The 20941-nt window shown below is 41.9% G+C and overlaps 1 protein-coding gene across 1 annotated transcript; it reads right to left on the reverse strand.

Moving 5' to 3' along the window:
• Window positions 1-2017: 2017 nt before the first annotated feature.
• Window positions 2018-16028, reverse strand: nid1a (nidogen 1a). Its single transcript, XM_080481492.1, has 20 exons — window positions 15637-16028; window positions 13660-13962; window positions 13346-13572; window positions 12954-13225; window positions 12547-12687; window positions 11906-12157; window positions 11426-11626; window positions 11110-11343; window positions 10745-10882; window positions 10140-10268; window positions 9096-9239; window positions 8402-8521; window positions 7742-7969; window positions 7437-7609; window positions 6305-6431; window positions 6025-6196; window positions 5682-5839; window positions 5485-5608; window positions 4601-4713; window positions 2018-2859 (listed from the first exon to the last, which is right to left on the reverse strand). The coding sequence occupies exons 1-20, from the start codon at window positions 15838-15840 to the stop codon at window positions 2729-2731; spliced, it is 3591 nt and encodes a 1196-aa protein (XP_080337618.1). The 5' UTR covers window positions 15841-16028; the 3' UTR covers window positions 2018-2728.
• Between the last annotated feature and the right edge of the window lie 4913 nt (window positions 16029-20941).

The following is a 20941-nucleotide window of genomic DNA, read 5'->3' on the forward strand; positions in this document are numbered from 1 at the left end:
CTTAGTCTAGTTTTGGTGTGCTCTGTTTTGGTCTTGAATCGGTCTCTGCTTCTTATAGTCTTGGTCCTGTCTTGTTTTGAGATACTCTGGTCATGGTCTTCACGAAGTCTCGACCCCTTAAAAGTCTTAGTCTCGGCTACAACACTGGTCACATCCTAAGAATATTGTACATTACTTAAATAATGTACATAAAGGAACTGCAAAGCACAGCCTGTTTTTTTTTTAATCCACACTGGTGAACAGCAGATTAGATCAACACAAACTATACAAGCGATTTAATCCCAGTTGAGGGATTGAAATCACTATAATCCAGGAAAATCGAGAACCTTTTGCTTTGAAAGCCTTGCCCAAGAACTGCGTTTACTAATGTAGCTTCACAACGAGAAACAGGCAAACAGCCTCGATAAACTTTAACCAAAATATCAATGAAAATCCCATAATAATAACCCTAGAAGATCTGCAAATAATGACTCCTTCACGGTGTTTGGACGGGATCAAGACAAGCAGCTCTTTCTCGGCGTTTAGCGGTGTTGCTGTTTGTTGCATCGCAGCGTCCTGTGTCTGTATGGCAGCTGTCAAACCTGAACCCAGCGACACGAACACGACAACAAACTAACGACCCGACGGAGCCACATTGTCCTCGCATTCTTAACAACGAGGCCACAGAGAGAGAAACACGTTTTCACACATACCTTCGTTTCCCATAAATTAAAGCGAGCTAACGCTAGCCTCCGTGCAGCAGTATTAAGGTGTAGTTGTCGAGCCCTCAGTAATGACTGCAAGGCAGCGACTCCACAATGCTGCCCCTTCCCTTGCCTGCTAATGCTCCCAAAGCCTTCAGAAGTAAAGAGCGTGGACTGGGCATTAGTCTTGAAAATCACCCACGAAAACAGTCACAAAAAAGTTTGCTTTGTTTGCTTAAATGTACGAAATAACAATTTATGTCACGTCTGGTGAGTCTTTCCAGCCTTGAAAATTAGTCACATGATGCTCAAGGCTAAAATCATTATTTTTTATTGAAAGAATAGTTCTTCCATGTGATGCACAAAACATATGATCCAAATGTATTCAAAACACCTTTTGTATTTAATGATGGCCCGGGCAAAATAATCCTGGCAGACAAATATGCGGGTTGAAAAGCCTTTTTTTCTGTTATTAGCGCTCACAGCCGGCGGCACGCCCACAGATTCAAATCTCGCCTTCCATTGGATCAAATCCCAAATATTCCCAATCAATCAAAGTGTTCGTGCAGGGAACCGTGGTGCGTTTAAAGATATCTGTAAATACAATATATACCAAAGGATGCCAAAACAAAAGTGAGGAGCATTTTGAATGAGTTCATATAATAGTTAAATCATTGAGATATTTTGATTGTGAGAAAATAAATAACAATATGCTTTTTCGTTTTTTATGAAAGAAAAAGAAGAAAAAAAAACATTTAGGAGTTTTTGTTTCTCTGATTTGTTTGAGAGTACTGTATTAAAATTGCATCCATTCATACTATATTTAATCCAATATTGTGTTGATCTGAAATGACAAATTATTCATGCAAGGAAAGCCTCTTTGTTGTTGATAATGAGTAAACGTTGACATATACCGAGTTTCCTGTGCGCTCCTTAACGCAGCGATGACGTAGGTGTCTCCCTCTGCACGTAGAGACTGTGTGGGCGGCATCTCTCGGATCCTTCATCATAAAACAAGTCCTATTACCACCATGTATTCTGCATGTAGGTCAGGTGACACGCTAAACATGCTTGTTTTTCCCGGATAGTTGACAGATCACAACATTGTAAAGAAAAATAGAAGAGATGATGAACATCCCCGCATTCTGTTGTATCGAATTCATTTACAGTATATGCATACTTGAAGTGTGTATTTTGTGTTTTATTCCAATTTGGGGGAGGAAAAAAAACATGTAAGGGACAAATCCTACAATAAAATGTATGTAAAATTTTAAAGTCACATCTTCTTGTGCAAACATGTAGAAGCATTTTTACGCATGAATATAAAAGTATTTCACAATAAGGTAGTTTTATTTTATACATTGTTTTTATTTTAAATGGTAGTTTTAAATGACAAAAAAAAAGAATCCGCCAATAGTATGCCAATTGTATGCTCTGGCACCCCCTCGCCGCACAACACACTAATTATATGCTTGTAGTTATCCCTTCTGACACACGGTGTCGCTGCTGTTCTACTGAAAACACAGGAGCCCAAACGTGTTAGAAAAATTGTTTATTCTTTTCCTGCCCAGCATGTAAACTCATCCCACCAGCTTTCACAGACAGTCTCACCCTCTTTTCTCCACAGCAACACTTCCATGAGATCATTCAAACATGCCACAGTGTAACACAACGGACACAACTGATAATGTCATGTATTGCTGTGAGGAATTTCACATTAAATTATGTATCCCTTGAGCTTTACTCTCAGTTTACGTGCACCCTCAAAAAAAAAAAAAAAAATGTAATAACAAGAAAACAAACAAACAAAAAAAACGTGGTTGTGTTTATATTTACAATTTTCATAGGCGGTTGTGATCTTTATAAAGGGGACATGTAAAAAAAAAATATATATATACTGATAGGTGTAACACCGAGCAATAAAAGGCACAATAAATTCACCTCTGGCTTTCAGTGGTATTTTCAGCAGTTAGAATTTAGTATTGCTGAGTGGCTCCTAATTTGCGGTCAAACATCCAAACAGTTTTGAGCCGGCCTGGCTGGAATCAGTACCCGCCATCTCTCTCCACGCAGCCCACTTCAGCGGCGTTGTTGGGACACTTGCAGGAGCGACCGGTCGGCGTTGCTAAACAGAGGTGAGTGCAGCCCCCGTTGTTCACAGCACAGTAGTTTTGTCCTGGGCAGGAGGGAAAGAGAAAGACACACACGCAGATTAACGTGGAACATCCGCAAGACATATAAAAAAATATATATATATATATAAAATCCTGAGCCACGGCAGCAGGGGACAGCAGGAAGCAGCCTCTTCACTGTTTGTTATGCATATACTAAACATTTCAAAAGGAGAGCAAATTCCAGATGTTGGAGGCCCTCTCCCTTGACTCCACATTCCCTGGCTTTTTTTTCTCGCATGCGGCGTTATCTGGAAGGGAGGAGGAAGCCTGGTTCCTAACTTCACCATTTGTCATCCCTTCACATCATAATAAATACGAGCCGCAGAATTCCTCCTGCTGCTCTCAGGTCGAGGAGCAAACCTGTGATTTCACTTGTTTGTTGTGTGCACTCAGGAGTTCTTTAGAGAGGGTGCTGAGGTCACTCAGCTGAGCTGCTATATCCTGTCGCGCAAAGGAAATGGATTATGAGCCTGCACAAGTTCTAACACCAATCAGTGCTCGCTGCAAAGCAAAAAATCACCCCCAGCACACAAAGACAGTGAGTGTTCTCACCATTTGCTGTTTAAATGGGTCAAAGAACAGATTTAGTAGAATGAACAAACAAAAGTCTTTCATGAGCTTGTGTTTAAATGAATGCAACAGGTTTGTTAAGCTCTCCAGTTGCTGATCATGTTGGTTTGCATGTCATTTGAAATAACTTGGAGATCAGTGGGATTCAATGTGCAAGGTAAGCCACTCCTGCGGGGGGCGCCAAAGAGCTTTTGGAGTGGGGTGGGTAGGAGTTTTGAGGCGGATTTAAAAAAAAAAAAGATAAAAAGAAACAATTGGGGACTAATAGTATTGATTATTGTATAAATAAACACATATTCATAAGTGAATTTATTGTAAATATAATAAAGAAAGAATTTTTGGGGGGGATTTTGATAAAGCTCCACATAGTGGTGTAGTGGTTCGTCCTCTCAGTAAGTCATGGGTTCAAATCTGGGCCTTTCTGTGTCGAGTTTGCATATTTTCCATGTTAGTGTCGTGGCTTTACACTCCTTATACGGACCAAAAATATCCATTTGAGGTCAATTTTGCGACTCCAAAATAAAAGAAACACTATTACCTTTCCTCTATTGGACCATTTTATTTCAACAGGACTCCCACATTCCTAGTGACCTTTCTCATGTTATCATGTCCTGAACTGTCCATTGTCTTCTCTTCCTTTTGTTGGTAATAAATAACTGCAGCGCTCCACCTGCATGGTCGTTATTTATAGGAGTAGGTTTTAGTCATGGACCTGCCATTGTTTAGTTCATATCACAGCTTCACACACATTTGTTACTTTTGCACAAAACAAGAGGAAAATAAAACCCCAAAACAATGGGACTTTTATATATCAGGGACCTGCACAAGATAAATCAGATCACAGACACATTGCTCATTATATGTTGAAACTTCTTCCTGAATTGTTACTTTGTGAAATACATTCAAGGATAAAGCCTTCACAAGTATTTAATGATGGTGTAACAGCCAGGTCTATCTGGGTCCTTTATGAGAAATACCTGTGATCATGAACTCTAAAGCAAAATACATTTACAGTGGAGTTTAGGCTCTTATTGATATATACATTTTGGATTTACACTTTTCAATACAGATTTCTCCTTTGTCCACTTTTTGTGATGCTATAAACTATAAACAATATATAAATATATAAACAATAATCGAGCAGTACATTGGGTATGTCAGTTGGATAGGTACCTGACGGGCACTCGGCGAAGGCTGTGGTGATCCCGTACAGCTTGGTCCGTTTCTGAGGCTGGAACTCGTCTGACTCCTTGCCTGAATAACGGTCCACAGCAACCACGGCGTCTCTGTTGGAAACACAGTCAGTACAAGCGTTTAGCAACCTCAAGGCCTGAGGAATCCTCCCACCGTACTTGTACTTCATATAAAGTCTGTCAAGAGTGAGTAAGGGTTGGGGTCAGTCCATCAGCCAGAACTGACATAGTTTTCTGTAATGCATTGCAGAGTGTGCCTCCCCTCCACCAACACACCACCTCTCACCCTCCCCTGATCATAGGGAGGCCCTGTGTAGGTCATTCACAGATGCCTGGGCTGAGAAATTGCAAGCAGCTGTCACTTTTTTAGAGTCCCTCCTTGCTCCGTGCACGCACATACACACACACGTGCACACGCACACACACACACACACACACACACACACACACACACACACACACACACACACACACACACACACACACACACACACACACACACACACACACACACACACACACACACACACACACACAAGTCTACCCCAACCCCCAACTTCAGTAACTAACACGCAGAGTCAGGGAAGACAACACCTCAGTATCAGGGTGGGAATGTCAGAGCCCGAGAGAACATCAAGGGCCCTTGCTTGAAATGCAGAGAGCTTTGTAGCCTTTGACCTAACCTCTTTTACTTTTGCCGTGAGAGATCTCCGTTCGTACGCTTACCCTGCAGGGCCTGGATTAAAGGGTGCACTTTGTCTTTGATGTCGAGTCCCTCGGTCCTCCTTTAATAACTAATTTGAGTTGTAGCAATATGAAACAGTGGTTACATCAATTTATACTTCAAAAAAAAAAATCTCAAACCTTCGCCAGTCTGTGTAGTAGATGTTCTTCCCAAAAGACGTTATTCCAAAAGGGTACTGGATCCCTTCCATGACTTTACTGCGATCGCCTCGACCGGGATTCATGCACTCCATTCTATGTGTGCCTGCAGGGGAGAGATACTCGTTGATCACAGCACAGACATCAGTTAATCCATGACTCGTCTGTCTGAACTCTACCTGCATCTGCCCAACAAAGCAGAGAACTGTGGGAGTCATAAGTCAATCCGTTTGGCAGGCCCAGGTCGTCTTTAACCAGCACCCGTCTGTTAGATCCGTCCATGTGAGAGGTCTCGATCTTTGGGGCATCACGGTTCCAGTCGGCCCAGTACAGATTGCTGCAGAGAGGACAGACGTGTGATAAGAGCACTGCACATTAAACAATAAACACAATAAACAGGGTTTGGATTAGGATGCGTATTCCCAGATGTTGACATTAAACCCATTCCTTTGAAGGTGCAACATCCACTGTTTAATGCACACACTAGATCATTCTGAAAGTTTGTTTGGCCGTATTACACACCCATTGGGAGGATCAGTGATTATAGCTCGGGGATTGACAAGATCAGAGTTTATGATGATGCGTCGCTGAGACCCGTCCAGAGATGCCACCTCGATGCTATCCTTCATAGAGTCCGTCCAGAACATAGTCCTACCCAGGTGGTCGATGGCAATACCCTCCGGGCTATCTAAATCTGAATGAAGAAAACATTTGCAGTGATTGTTTTTGTTTTAATTTAATTCTATTAAATAGTCTTTTGATTCACGAATGACGTCCTAGTGAGGAGAAATAGTAGCACTACCTGATTTAATGACAGCAGTGGGCTCTCCGCCCTGGAGGCTGGCTTTGCTGATGGAGGGCGAGGAGATTTCTGTCCAGTACACCATCTTCTCCACACAGTCATAGGCCACTCCGATGATTACCTTCTCCTGAGGAAGGGTCAGCAAATAACACTCATTGAAGGGCAACTTTCTTCAAATAAATGCAGTCGGAAACACAAACAAGACGCAGATGTGGGTTTTTTTTTTTACATTGACGTCTAGACAGTAATCTAAACCAACTTAGCTGGAGGACTCCTCCAGACTTCAGGGCCAGCTGGTTTTGCAAATCAGCGTAACAAGACGTGCAGATAGCAACTCCTAAGATGTTGGACTGATGTTAGCAATTAGCGAGAATGTCACCATGTGCCTCCAATAAAGTGCAAGACTTCAATGCATGGAGCAGATGGGGAGGCCGCAGAGGCAGAACAAATATTAGTACCGGCAAGGGAACAGATTAGAGTAGGAGAGGTGACATTTCCTTCATTCAATCTACTATGTTCCCTTTTTTTATTTATATATATTTTCATAATGATACGAACAGTTTTGACTGGAAATTGTGCCCGAGATTCACTCAGAGCTGCTATCTATTTACATCTTATAAGCACTTGTCTGCCGGGAACACTCAGTTACACTCAATATTCCTTTCATTGTGAGTTACTACACGCATCTGCCTATCAAAGAAAAAAAATCTTTTAAACCTTTTGGGTTTATCAGTCAAATTCTATCACCTTAAAGGATATAGGGTACCTGAAGAAATCAAAAGGCTGCACCTCGTATTCATACTATCCTCTGTAAATAAAGCTGTCGTACAGATTTTGGGCCGTTGGATTCTCTAATACCTGCTCGCATCTCAGAAATATTTAACTGAATTTAATATAATGGCCAGAGTTTACAATCAAATCACACATAATGGTTTTAATGTTAAATCTTTGTTTTGAAAATAGCTAAATTAAGCCATCACAGTGTACATTCCATCCATACATTAGTCTTACATTAGCACTCTTCTTTTTTTGTACATTTACAACATTATGGATGTAAATTGTGCTATAAAAAAAAGTAAAAAAAAAAAATCAATGCATTTCAGCTGAACAGTCGTGTAACAATGTGTCTTACAGGCAGATGAAGGACAGTCTTGGCGTCATCCTTTTTCATGTCATAGCCGTCTAGTGGGACATGCTCGATCCTGCCGCTCTGGGCAAACAACAGGTGCGTTCCTTGGGGGAGGGAGTCAACATCCGGTCGAGGGCGGGGCCCAACAGGTGGTGAAACACCACTGTGGTCAATGCCTAAATTAGACAAGCGCTGAAAAGATCAGAGGTCTTGTGGAGACGTGTGGTTCAGCAACAAAATACAAAAAAAAATAAAAAAACAACCTTCCTGAAAGTCCCCCAGACCGTCTTCAGGAGAGATTTACTCACACATTGGCCTGCTGCCAGGTCCAGAGTGAGTCCCGGGGATTTCCTGTCCATTCCGGTCCACACACCAGCAGTGTCCTGTGCTGCCGTGACACTGCATGGGTTCATAGGCACCGTTTGCATCACATGTAGGCACGTACTGGCCGACTGGAGGGCGGGGGCCCCGGGGCCCGGACCCTGTCACACCCAGGAGACTCTCTCTGTGGGTCACACACTGTGTTTTAGTCCTCTCTGAAGAGAAAAAAAAGAAAAAGTAAGCTGCAGGGCATGTGACGGAAATCTTAAAACAATACCACAACCTAATTTTTAAGTACGGGTATATTCGATTTTTATTCCCACATTTCTTACAACACATTACAAATTCCTCACACTATCCGGAAAGAAAATGAAAAACAGGTTCCAGCTGGCACTGAAACACCCTGCCGAGGAATTCAATCCCAAACACTCTTTTTGCCAAAATGGGTGGAATTAATATTAATGTGAATGGAAAAGATCGACTTTCTTTCAGACGGTATTGGAATGTGTAGACGTATGAACTCCCATGAGAAATTTGTAGTAGAACAGGCTCTGTTACCTTTTCCGCAAAGTGAATATAGACTCTGACTAACAAAGGTGTAGTGTTAAGATGAGCTGCTGTCAGAAAGTGATTCCAAAAAGTCTTACCGGAGGAGCACTGGAAGCCGTCACCGCGGTAACCTGGTCTGCACTGGCAGGTAAATGATCCCTGGGTGTTATAACAAATGGCGCTCTGATGACACCTGCCTGGCTGGCACTCATCGATGTCTTCAGGAAAAACAAGTGTGTTAGTGGGGACGGGAAAGAAACACAGGCTAAACTGTTTGAATCTTAAAATACTTTCTTCTGTCGAAATTTCTTTTTCCGTTTTCGAGGTCACGGTTAGATTGCCTACAACTGTAGAAGGAGTGCAGGGTTTAAAGCAAACTATGAATGAGTGCTACTGAGGATGAATTAAAAAAAACAAAAAAAAACTACAAACAGACTCAGGAACTCGGCACATGAAATTCACCATCTGCTTTTGATACTTCACTGTTCAGTCAGTGCAGCTGTATTATGTAACCGACAGTACCTCCCACAGCTTTAAACAGATGGTTTTGAAATCGCAGTCCTTGTTAATGTAACAGATTTCGGTTTTGTGATTTTTGGACAGAAGTACATTTTCAAACTTCCAGAGGCTCTTGTTTTTTTTCTGATCAAACGTCAAAAACACCTACTTTGAAACAAAAGATCTTTAAAATCGAATTCAACTTAAGACTATGTCTTCACTGGTGCGTCATATAAGACCCATTGTCTCGGTCTTTTCTGTAACTAAGAATCAAGAGTGTGTTCTTTCCAGTACCCTGGCAGTTTCTTCCATCCCCGATATATCCTGGTAGGCAGGAGCAGATGTAGGATGAGCCGCCGGTGTAGCTGCACTGAGCGCGTTCATCGATGTCACAGCTGTGTGTGCCGTCCTCACAGGGATCCACGGCTCGATCGACCACTGAGGAGGAGCGGAGGTACAGGAGAGCAGCCACTTGTGAAACTTATCGAAAAAGATTTGTCTCACTCACACACAGCTGACAGAGAAGCTGTTTTTTGTTTTTATTTTTTTTCAAGTTTTGAAATTAGAAAAGTGAAATAGTGACTAATGGTGTATTTTCAAGAAAGGCACTAGAGTGGAGTTACTATTTCATAAGGATGCATTTCAAAGTATCCAAACACATCTTTTACATGCAAATCAAATTTCCGATGACTTGTAGTTTTTATAAAATCCCATATTCCCAAAATAGGGCATTGAGATTCCGGAGAGGCAGCTTTTGAAGTACTCGGGTTACAAATGGTGACAGCAGAGTTTAAACAAAACCAGAAACCACAGCACACACATGCACACAAACGCACGGTCTTGTATTCTTGCCTTTTGAGGATTTTTCAAATTGTATTCATAATATGGAGACTTCCTTCAACCTCAACTGCAACTGCTTACGGAGCTCCTAACCTTGACACAAACCTCAAACTTAACTTAAATACAAAACATAAAATGATTCAGGCTAAGTGTCTACGTACCCTCCTTCTGCTTTACTATTGTTTTTGCAGGGGGAATAAAATCCTTCTTTCCTGAATAGTGAATGAAGTTACTTCACCACCAGCACAGACAAAGTTTAGAACTTACACTCGCTGCACAGTTTGCCTCCCACCAAGTAGGGAGTTTTTCCATTCAAACATCACACACACACACACACACACGCACACACGCACACACGCACACACACACAAAGTACAGCTCATCATATTTTGATTGAATTTGACTTCATTTTTTTGGCTTTAACCTCTTAATCCTAATCGCTTTGTAAGAGTTGCTTTAATACATAATTGTTGTTGACACCAATGAAACACTTCTTACCAACACAGGTTTGCCCATCGCTGCCGAACTGATAACCATCTTCACATTCACAGCGGAAGGTCCCGGGCTGGTTGTTGCAGATAGCGTGGGGCCCACAGATCTGAGGATTCTCTGCGCACTCGTCAATGTCTGATGAGATGAGAACAGCCTGTTATCGTATGCTGATAACGTTCACATTAGCCTAAGTTCAGAGGTCTGGATTTGTCAAATTGGTATCAGACCCTGGGGCATTAAAAGAGGGCTTGATTAGATTTCTAAACCATTTTAAGATAGCATCTGTCTGAAGTGGTTCCTTCCTTCTTCTACTGTGGGTGCTCTTCCTGTTTGGTCTCTAATGCAAAAGACTCTTGGTTGTATTAAGCGTGGGCTGGGAATTAAAAACACACCGTATATAGTGTCTCACAGTATGGGGCACTTTGTTTATCCGACAGGGGCTCCCTTTGCTAATTGGCAAGATTGTGTAGTTCCGAGGCTTTAGAAAATCTGCGCCAATCAAAAAATTGGTTTAAAACTGATGTGGAAGTGGCGTGATTGATATGAAAGCAGAAAATATAGATAAACCAGAGTGTGCAAACAACAGAAACAGAAACTCCCGTTTTTCTTACCATAACACAAGCGACCATCACCATTGAAACCAGCGGCACACTGGCAAGTGAACTGGTTTCCCTGTCCAGGTCGACAAACAGCATTGGTGTCACAGCCGTGTCTCCCAGTGAAACATGGGTTCTGCTCTGGTTGCCCTCCTGAATATAAAAGTGAAGAATTATTTATTATTATTATTATATCATTATCTAATTATTTATGTACAAGTAACACTTTTGATGATCAACTCTTAAAAGTATTCACCTTTCAACAACTACAAAAATAGACCTCAATTCTGAAACCGTTTCTTGGACAGGATGTTATGTGTTTTTCTTTGGGAAGGAAGTGATCTCAGACCAAAACAGGGAGACATAAATAACCTCCTCACCGTTAATATCTCCAATCTTATTGGTCATGGCGAACCGGATGAGTTCATTATTAGCGTCATACATGACAAAGACCTGGTCCACGCTGAGCATCTGGGTCGGCTTCATGTCTCTCAAAGCCTCGCTATGCTGGCAGCTCTGGAAGGTGATGGTCTGACGCCACTGGTAGGTCCTGGTCTCCTTGGAGTCATCTGGGGAATTCACTATGTATTCTCGAGTGGACGACGAGGTAATCACTGAAAGGTGAGACAGAATTCTCCTTTAGTTGATAACAAACGCACATGGATGTATAAACGCTGTGTTCAATCTGTAACCTACAGTTGTTGCTGTACTGGTAGATCTCAGAATAAGGATCTATTTGCACGGTGGAGCCGGGAGAAACTTCGGGAACCTGGCCTTCCATGGTGGTGCTGACCGCCAGGTGGTCATGCTCATCAATGCCTTTGAACTCCTGCCTGATGGTCAGCTTCTCATTCCCTGGCAGAAAGGTCACCTCAGCCTGCCGTGTGAACTCCCCCCCTTCAGAGGACAGAGAAGAGGAGGTTAACTTTCAGACCCTGGCCCCGAATGAACCCTGGCTCAGCGCCTCCTGTCCCAGCTGAGGTAATGAGAAGGGAATTCAGCTGGAGAGTGAGGGAAGCTGCAGCTGTATGGCAAACTGTGTTTTCAACAGCAGTGACATTTTTTGTGCAGGGTTTTATCATTTTTTTAAGTTTCACAAAGTTTGTCTTTAAACAAAGTGAATCCCAAGATAGCCGTGAACAAAGAGAACAACTAAGAGGTCTGTCTTTTGCTCACCAATGATGCTGAAGCCATTCTTGAAGCCAGGCTGCTCCAGCGCAAAGGCCCACCCAATGACACCACCAAGGGCTGAGAGGGGCTGCAGCGAGGGGCCAAGCTGGTAGGGGATGTCACTGATGGCGATGTAGGACCGGCCGTCGTTTACCACAACATATGAGTGGAGATCATTGCTGGTGAACTCCACTGGAGAAGGACTGTTACCCACTAACACTTTTCCGTACACTTTCCCATTCATCCTCTGTGGCTTTCCTGCAAAAAAAAACCAAACCCTTTTAAATTTGCCGGACAATAGAGCAAACAAACCTTCTGGCGGATTTGCTCTGTTTGCTCAAATGATATCCAGAGCTGTAATTCGTTTAAGGATTCCAAGAATTGGCTGAGTGAATCGGCAATACAGCTGCGAAAAGTTGTTTTCCAAGACTTGCTCATCTCCCAGCTACCATGAAGAAACAATGTATTAAAGGCTTTCGGGAGCTCGGAAAGAATTCAAGTTTTATAACGCTAATATTGAAGCTTGTATCACCATGTCAGTGTAATTACTACTTTGAGGATTGTAAACACCTTGTGCTTTCATGGATCATTAAAAAACAAAAACAAATCTAAGAGTATTTTAAAGAAAGAAAACAACAAAGACGTACCCTCTGCCACACACTGTATCCCATTGCCATAGAAGCCAGGCCTGCAGTGACAGCAGTATCCAGCAGTGTAGTCCCTGCAGTCAGCAAACTGCGAGCACTTATTTCTGTTGGTGGCACATGTGCCAAAGTTGTATGAAAACACTGAAAACATGGAAAACAGATATAATTAGAACCATGTTACTGGCGATAATTCTTTAAATGACTGTAATCCCAAAGCACTGACAGAAGAATTTTGACCTAGAGTAAAGATGTGAAGCAAATTATCAACTGATCACAAAGTTAGTGGCTTTTCCAGCCTATTTGGGGTGAATGAATTTTAAAAAATGACTTAGAATTTTGCCTTTGTGCAGCTGTTAAACATTCATGCAAGCAAGGCTCAGTTTCAAGTGTTACTGCTGCAGACTCACCATCTACATTTATATCTGTGTCATCAACGACCACCACCTCTGGATTATTGGGCTGGTACTGAACTGGTTGAACTTCAATCTGTCCAGCGTCCACCTCAAAGGTAGTGTATTCCACTTGTCCATTAGTATGCACAAGCCTCCTTGCGTCTGTGTCCTGTGGTTGACTGGTTTCAGCAGGGAGGTCAGGGACCTCACCCGATTCCACGTTGGTAAAATAGGGGGAAGTTCCAATCTCATACACCCATACGCCCCGAAGACCTGAGTTGGTTTCCCTGTGAAGTAAAAATGTTTATTTCTTAGTTAAAAATCCTTAATCAATTATAGTCGGCATTCTCGGTGAGCCAAGATTAGTGTAGAAGTTGTGCAAAGAGCGACAACATTGCTTGGCTTACTCCGCTAAAGTCTTTACCGATGGTTCCTCATCAGTGGTCGTGCGGTAGTACGGACCTTGCCTGGAAAACAGGAACCTTTGGACCAGACCCTTACTGAAGCCAGCATGCGTGACCATGTTACTGCCTTCAACGGGTGTGGAAGAAAACTGTATCCCGTCTCTTGGATAGAGCACTATTGCATACGAGGCTGTCTCCCAGGATGCAATAACCAGCTGGAAAGTGTTTCTCTAAATTAGAAGAAAAAAAAAAAGAGTACAAAGGGTATAAATGACCAGCTCCACAAGGGATAACTTAAATAATCATGTGCTGCTCACCTTTTTGTTGATGCCGCCACCTCCGGCTTCGGGTTCATGGGCGGCGACATCAATCCAGGTTATGACCACAGCATGGTTGGGGTTGACCTCATCGTCCTCAGGGAAGGCCCTGTTGATGTGCTCAGCTGCTCGACGCAGAACTTCAGGGCTGGAGTCTTGTCGAAAGAAGACTTTCCCCACACCGTCGCTTGTGTCCAGGTCTCCCTGCAGAGCTGCGACCATGCCAAACTTTGGAGGCATTTTGCCAAGATATGTTGACTCGCTTGTTGGCTCTGCCGTGGCCACAAACCCGTTGGTGTTGACCTGAAATTAAATGCTCACGTTAGAGAGATAGTTTTAACTATCAGAGGTAAAGTCAGTTCAGTCAGTCCAACTGTGATCTTTGGTTCAAACGAAGTATCTGAGTTGGCCGCCGTTTTTCCACCACAGCAGTCATGAGTAAATATGTTGCTGTGTAACACGTGCGTCACACTTTTAATGGTTTAGTGTGAAAACATCCAAGAGCTGTTAAAGAACTAAATCCTGAGCTTATGTCAAAAACACACTCATATGTGGCTCCTTCACTTCCTGACCAAGGGGAAACAGCACTATTCCTGGCCCAGGCCATACTCTTTCCTGTTCTTGCCACTGACAAGCAGCCCCAGAGCCCAGCGATTGCGTACTAATCTTCATTACAGAAACATCCTGCCGAAATTAAAGACACAGTTGGGAGAACAATCAGTGATTCGTATCTCGCAGATGCAACTCTGGGTGATACTGAGACATGTCATTTAATGGTTAACAAAACACGGCTCACTCATATAAATCTACACCAGTGAGGAGGTGAGGAAATGGCTTGATCAGTGGAGACATTTTTCTATAACCATGTCTGGAACCAAAATCATTACTGCTGTCCCCACAGGGCACAGACAGCTCAGAGGAGACAGCCTGTTTCATGAATGAAAAACAAAAATACATTGGGCCATCTTGACTGCAGCAAAGAAATATGTTTGTGGTTGATGATGCGAGATAAATTGGATGTAGTCAGCAGTGGGAAACCCCACCAGACTGATTGCTTTTATCATGGAATTCAATATTTATTCTCAGCTTCAGGCTCATGTTTTAACCACTTTTCGCCGGTGTATGACCTCTTCAAATACATCTGCTGCTGGAGTGAGACTCTTGGATAACTGATCCTAAAGTTATCTTTTTCCACAGAGGCTACTTAAAAGGGATGCCAGTTCTTTGTAGATCAGCTATTTTAATTACTCATGTTAAGTATAGGATGCCATCTGCTTCAGACTACGTAATGTTTCAAACATGTGCCAAAGCTCATGAAATGTTAATTCTTTCAGTGTAATTACGCTCTGATTGCGAGGAAACGACGTGCAGCACAATTAAAACAGAGATGTAGCACTTTCCTTTGAACCCAGAATTACAGGGAATAAAGGGCTGTTTGTCCGTCCAACACAATGGTGCAGATTCATTTAAAAAGCTCCACAGGGTAAAAATGCCGGCAAATAATAATCACGTGAAGTCTGTAGAAGCATTTTTGAGATCAAAAATACATATACTAGTGATCACAGTGGCAGGGGTTCGTCATTAGATGTTTTTGGGGTGGATTACAAAATGAGGTTCCTCTAGTGTTCGGTCTTTGTGTCAATAGTAAAATGATAAACTCAAGGGAAACCGTAAGAATGCGCGGACGCACGCATTCCTTGAGATAGTGCAGCCTCCTTGATAAGTGAATCAATATTTACAACTCCTCCAAATCCACAGAAGAAACTCATACCCGACCGGTGATACATTTTGCAACTTCCAGGAATTATTTAAAGTTGTGACTGTTGGCCCCATTTCGATTTGTAATGCGTGCGCAATTGCGCAAATCAATGGAGGGAGTCCGCCGTGGCCAGTTAATCCCATGCGTTTGTTTGGATAGTACAGTTAACAATAACAATACAAATAATAATAAGTGTGCCAAGTTAAGGATTAACTTACATAGATGCTGTCGAAAGTGCCATCATAAAACAGCACTGGCTTGCTCAGCGCGACTCGGTGCGTCTGGTCAGTCCCCGGTTCCAGTAGCTGGTCTTTTGCGCCTGGACCATGTGGGAAAAAGTCGTCTCGCTTAATGCTCTGCACCGAGGCCACGAATCCGAGAAAACTCGCACACATGAGCCATCCTGGATTCAGCCAACCCATTGTTCGTCCTTCAGAGGCAGCTGAGCAGTCCTGTGTTAAAAGAGCGAGTGATACATGGAATCGACTGGCCTTGGATGGAGTGGGCGGAGCGCAGCTCACCAACACTGGGGAGAAAATGAGAGGTAGTCTATACTTTTCTTTCCATGGAGTTCCTAAAACAAATTCCTGGAACTATGCGCTGCTGCTGCATGTGGGCTGGTATGCCCTGGGTCTGTTTACTCGCTTGGACCACTTAATAACATCTGCACAACAGGGATCTCAAGGGTTGATTAAGGACAGATTTGAGCTATAAGAAGAATATAGAAAATTTCCACATCTTTTTATGTATATTATTGTCATTGACTGCACCACTTCTTCCAATATATAGACACCAGCCACCTGTCTTTTGATGATACTTTGCAATACTTCCTGGAATCTTGTGCATGAGGTCCAAAAAGGGACAACCGGGGATGTATTAGGAGGTTTGGACACCAGCCAGTGGGCTATCAAAGCATGGACCAGTAACTAGCAACAGAGCCCCATGCCCCACGTTTGGTTGAAACATTATGTAAAAGACAATATCACAAAGCACTGTACCATACACTAATCATTAGAGGCATGCCATGGAGGCTATCAGCCTCTGCTCCAGCTGGGATAATGAGGTGCATGCTGGTAATATGGTTCAACTCTGAGCTGTTTCTGCTTCACTAAAGGATGGGCAGTCACCCGTCCAAGACTTTGGTCCTGTTATATGAGTCGCTGCAGGTCACTCTGTCATCACTTTTAATGTTCACAGTCCTCCATTAGGCCTAATGATTTTCAGTGCCCTATAACCCCTTTTGTGCAGAATGACCACCATCCCCGAAAAGTCTGTTTTACCAGCTCATTTGTACTCGGCAATATGTTCCATAAATGAAAAAAAGAAAATGAAGTCAATGGCAAGATTTCCACTACAATTAGCATGAACAGACATGAACCCCACACAATGATTCTTAAAGTTTGGCTGAGTGTATGATCTTTCTCACGTCCACCAACAGGCCAGGATTTCATTTCACAAGAGCTACCAAAACTGGGCATAAAGAGAATATATATTTTAAATCCTACTGTTTATATGATTGTGGCCTTCACTCTTTTTTCCATGACAATTCACCCGCGGGTATTGTTATGCTTTAAGACTTTGAAGTCAGTATAAAGATACCCCATGATGTGTGAATTACAATCAAATCTATTGGAAAATGTTGTAAAACTGATCAAAATCGTACAGATTTCCCTTTTTTCTTGTTCTCCCTATAAGCTTTATCCCCTCCTAAAGCATATGTGCACATGATGGAGTATTCATACTGAACAATGTCTTATTAATAACCAAATAAAGTGCACTAAATGTGACTTACTGGCCTTATTGGGTCTAGTAGTATGTTTCAAGCACAGATTCCCATATTGTTTGAAAATGATAAGATAAATGCTTGAATTAGGTGCACTAATTTGAAAATGGCGATGTTTTGCTAAAGGGAAAAGGCCATACATCCATCTTCTAAAATGTTGTATGCAGTTCACTGTAATGGGGTGCTGAGAACAGCTAACAGTGGGTGAGGGCATGGCACACCCTGCTGGACATTACATCTCAGGGCAAACACAAACAATCACTCGCACCTAAAAATGATCAAATAGCCCAAAAATCAATGTTTTTGGACTGTAAGATCTATGAATTTAAAAAGAAAACATGCAAACTCAACACAGAAAGGCCCAGAAATACACAAAGAAACCATAAAGAGAGGCACAAGTTACCAAATGTGCTCACTTTCCTGATTTTATACAACGCTTGTGCGTTGTATGAAATCAGGTCATGAGTTGTGATAAAAGTTTCCACGCGGACTCTGATTTGTCTCCGAAGAGTCACAAGGCAAACATCATCTGAGCGGCTGCCCGGGAGGATGACCTGTCTCCCCTCAGGATGAGACTCTTCTGCACTAACAAGCCAACCTTTATTGTTTCATTTTAAACACAATTTAAAGGTCAGGCTCTGGTGAAACCTCACAGTGTTTATCCCCTCTACTAGGCCTCTGAGAAGTGTAGTGTAACCCCAGAGTTATTTAGTATTTTGTGGGAGATGTCATGGGGGGGGGTTACTGGAAATATTTCTCAATTTCTCTTGGGGGGTCCTCAAGTGATATATTGGGAGGAACAAATATTTCTTTTTCTGAGAAAGCAGAGTTCCAGACTCACCATATTCTTCACGCCTATCACACTTTGTCCTGCTGAATTACATAAACAGTTGTAACATGATTACTTATATGTTTCTGCTGCTATATTGGACTTTATCTCAGATTAATCAGACAATCTATTTATCCGCTGCAAATGTTTGCAGACTCAAGAGTGGCTAATCGCGTTAAGTATTCCCTTGAGTGTGGCGACATCGAGTTAAAATTCCAGTTGAAGTTAAAAAAAGGCATGCAGTGTAAACGCTCACTGAGTCAATAGTGTAAGTTGAAATGATTTGCTCTGTAGATTCTGAACTGACCAGAGGCAATAAGTCAATTTAATAACCGCAGTGTTCAAGTCATCACTTCAGTTATAATTTCCCAGAGGGGCTTTAATCAGGAAATGGAAATGAATGAATACAGCGACAATACTTTTAGATATATTTTTGTGAAACTATTTTCCACATATTAAACAAACTCATGATGCAGAAAAACGGGTTCAGCTTTATAGCGACCTCCAGTCCTGGTGACAGGTTTGCACCAGAAGCCTCTTTCTCCCTTTGTACAGTTAAACGGCGCCACCTTCTTGTCATTTTGTGAACTTTGCATTGGTGGTATGCTTGTTTGATGACATACAGAGAACACTTTTACATATTCGATCAAATTGCTTATAATATCAACAGTAACTAAAAAGCCACAGAACGGATTTAAGGATGTCATTTGGGGATCATTAAGTTTGGACTGAAGATAAATTAATTCATACGGACTGCAGCATTTGCTCACAGTGAAACAAGATGTTGCTCACTCCAGTTCAATGCTGCAACACAGTGTTGTGTCGTGGGATATGTTCCCCGGGGCCAGTGATTAGCTGTGATTCACTGCTGATAGAGTGAGTCTGTTTTTCTCCTGCCCTGTTGCCTGGGAACCAGCAGGCTCGTCTCTGATGTTTCCATAACTGGACACGAATTGCTGTTTCATCACCACCATCACTATTATTATTTTTGATTTACAGACCAAACTAGAGACGTGGGTGGCTTAAAGAGCAAGAGCCAGGTCGACACAACTCTGGGAACGTAGAAAGCAATATATCGCAACTGTAAGAAAAGTATGTGGACACTTAAAATTGTTTAGTTTTAGCCACAGATTTGTTACATGATGTGATTTGATTGAATACGTATAAATCCATGACGAGACAAACAATCATCACATTTCATGTCATTCAACATCCACAAAATGCAGACCTGCACACATTTTCTTAGAGATTGTGAATCATTTTTAATCACGAAAGCTTTAGCTCAGTCATGATTGGCTAAGAGGTCGGCCTCCACTACACTTGAATATGCGTTTTTTTTTTTGTCCTCATAATGATGTAGAGTTATGCAGTAACCTTCATCAGTCCACATAACTTTTCCCTGTGTCAAGGTGTTCAGTGACACGTTGAACTTTCTGTCAGGGACAGAATAACATTATAGTGTTTTGTGTATAAGGCAGAATCATGAACATGTTGCAAACATATTCCAAGGATTCCTTCACACCTTTAGATGTTTGCTTTACTATACTTTGTTCCCACCCTTACCTTCGTCTTTCCAAACGTTGCCTGTTTCAAACGAAGAAAAGAGATATTCTAATCAGTATAAAGTTGATCACGTTATTTTCCCCATGTTTCCTTTAATTCCTATGTGTCAAATGCAGATTAAATCACATTGTATATTAGAATATGCTTCGCATACCATCTTCTTTTCATTGTCTACATAGTTGTTGTTTGTTTTCCAAACTCTTGTTGGTGCCAAAATAGTCAAGTGGTCAAGTTACATCTTAACTGTTACCTCTAGACTTTGATGAATTTGTAAAACAAGCTTTTTTTCACAAATGTTTACTATCATTTGTCATATTCTGAAGCTAAAACAAAATATTGCATTGGTAGTATAGATGTTCAAAACTTAGATTGGAGGTTGTGTAGCTGGAAGCGTCCGGTTTGTTGTGGGCGGCAGCGTCCAGGCCTGATAAAAGATTAATGCATCACAACAGTCAAAGGTGAGAGAGTGAGCTCCATCTTTGTCCTCCTTCGTGTTCACATGCCCCCGTCCTGTGAAACAAAACTCTGCTGCTACTAAACATAACAAACCTCTTTCTGGGTCATTTATTAATCCTGGTTGCACAAATGGGAACTCCTTGGGTTTTCCCATATAAGCTTTTTTTTTTTTTTTTTTTTTACGAAATGTGCAATTCAGTCTATGATAAGAAATGCACCAGAATGCCCAGAGCTGTGGAGGATCGATCTAAATCTGAGATAATAATCTTATTGAGACCGGCATTTTTAAATGAAACACTTGTATAATGAAACATGAACTTTGGAAGATTTGGATCTGTGGTCAAACGAAAGACAGTCTGTGAAAGCTGGACAATACAGGCTGTCAAGCCCAACCCAGACTCACTCCAGTGAAATTGTTTTCATTATGAGCCAAGAGTTGTATCCAACACCATTATGTGACACACCATTTGTCACTCTGGGCAAATTAAGTTGGGAATGGAAAATGTACATCCATCCATTTTGTATACTGCTTTATCCAATTCAGGGTACTGTAGCCAATGCAAACCAATAAAGTCCATCATATAGAGACTACGGCAGCACTATGTATCACAAATTTATTGTTAGTGCCCACAGCATGGAAGTTAGAACCACAAAAACAAAGTCAACAAACTGCTCCACTTCAGATGTTCGTATGATTTGGGGGAATAAAATGCTTTTTCACAGTAGGTATAAATTGGAAGCAAGAGAAAAAACACTGTCATTTGAAAGAACATCTCAAAGTCAATATAATAATAAAATAGAAGTGCTAATATGTATAGCGAAGCACTCACACCTCACAGTGAGAAGGTCATTGGTTCACTTTCCGGCCAAGCCTTTCCACGTGGGGTTCGCA

This window comes from Lipophrys pholis (assembly GCF_963383615.2).
Source record: "Lipophrys pholis genome assembly, chromosome: 15".
NCBI classification, from domain to species: domain Eukaryota; kingdom Metazoa; phylum Chordata; class Actinopteri; order Blenniiformes; family Blenniidae; genus Lipophrys; species Lipophrys pholis.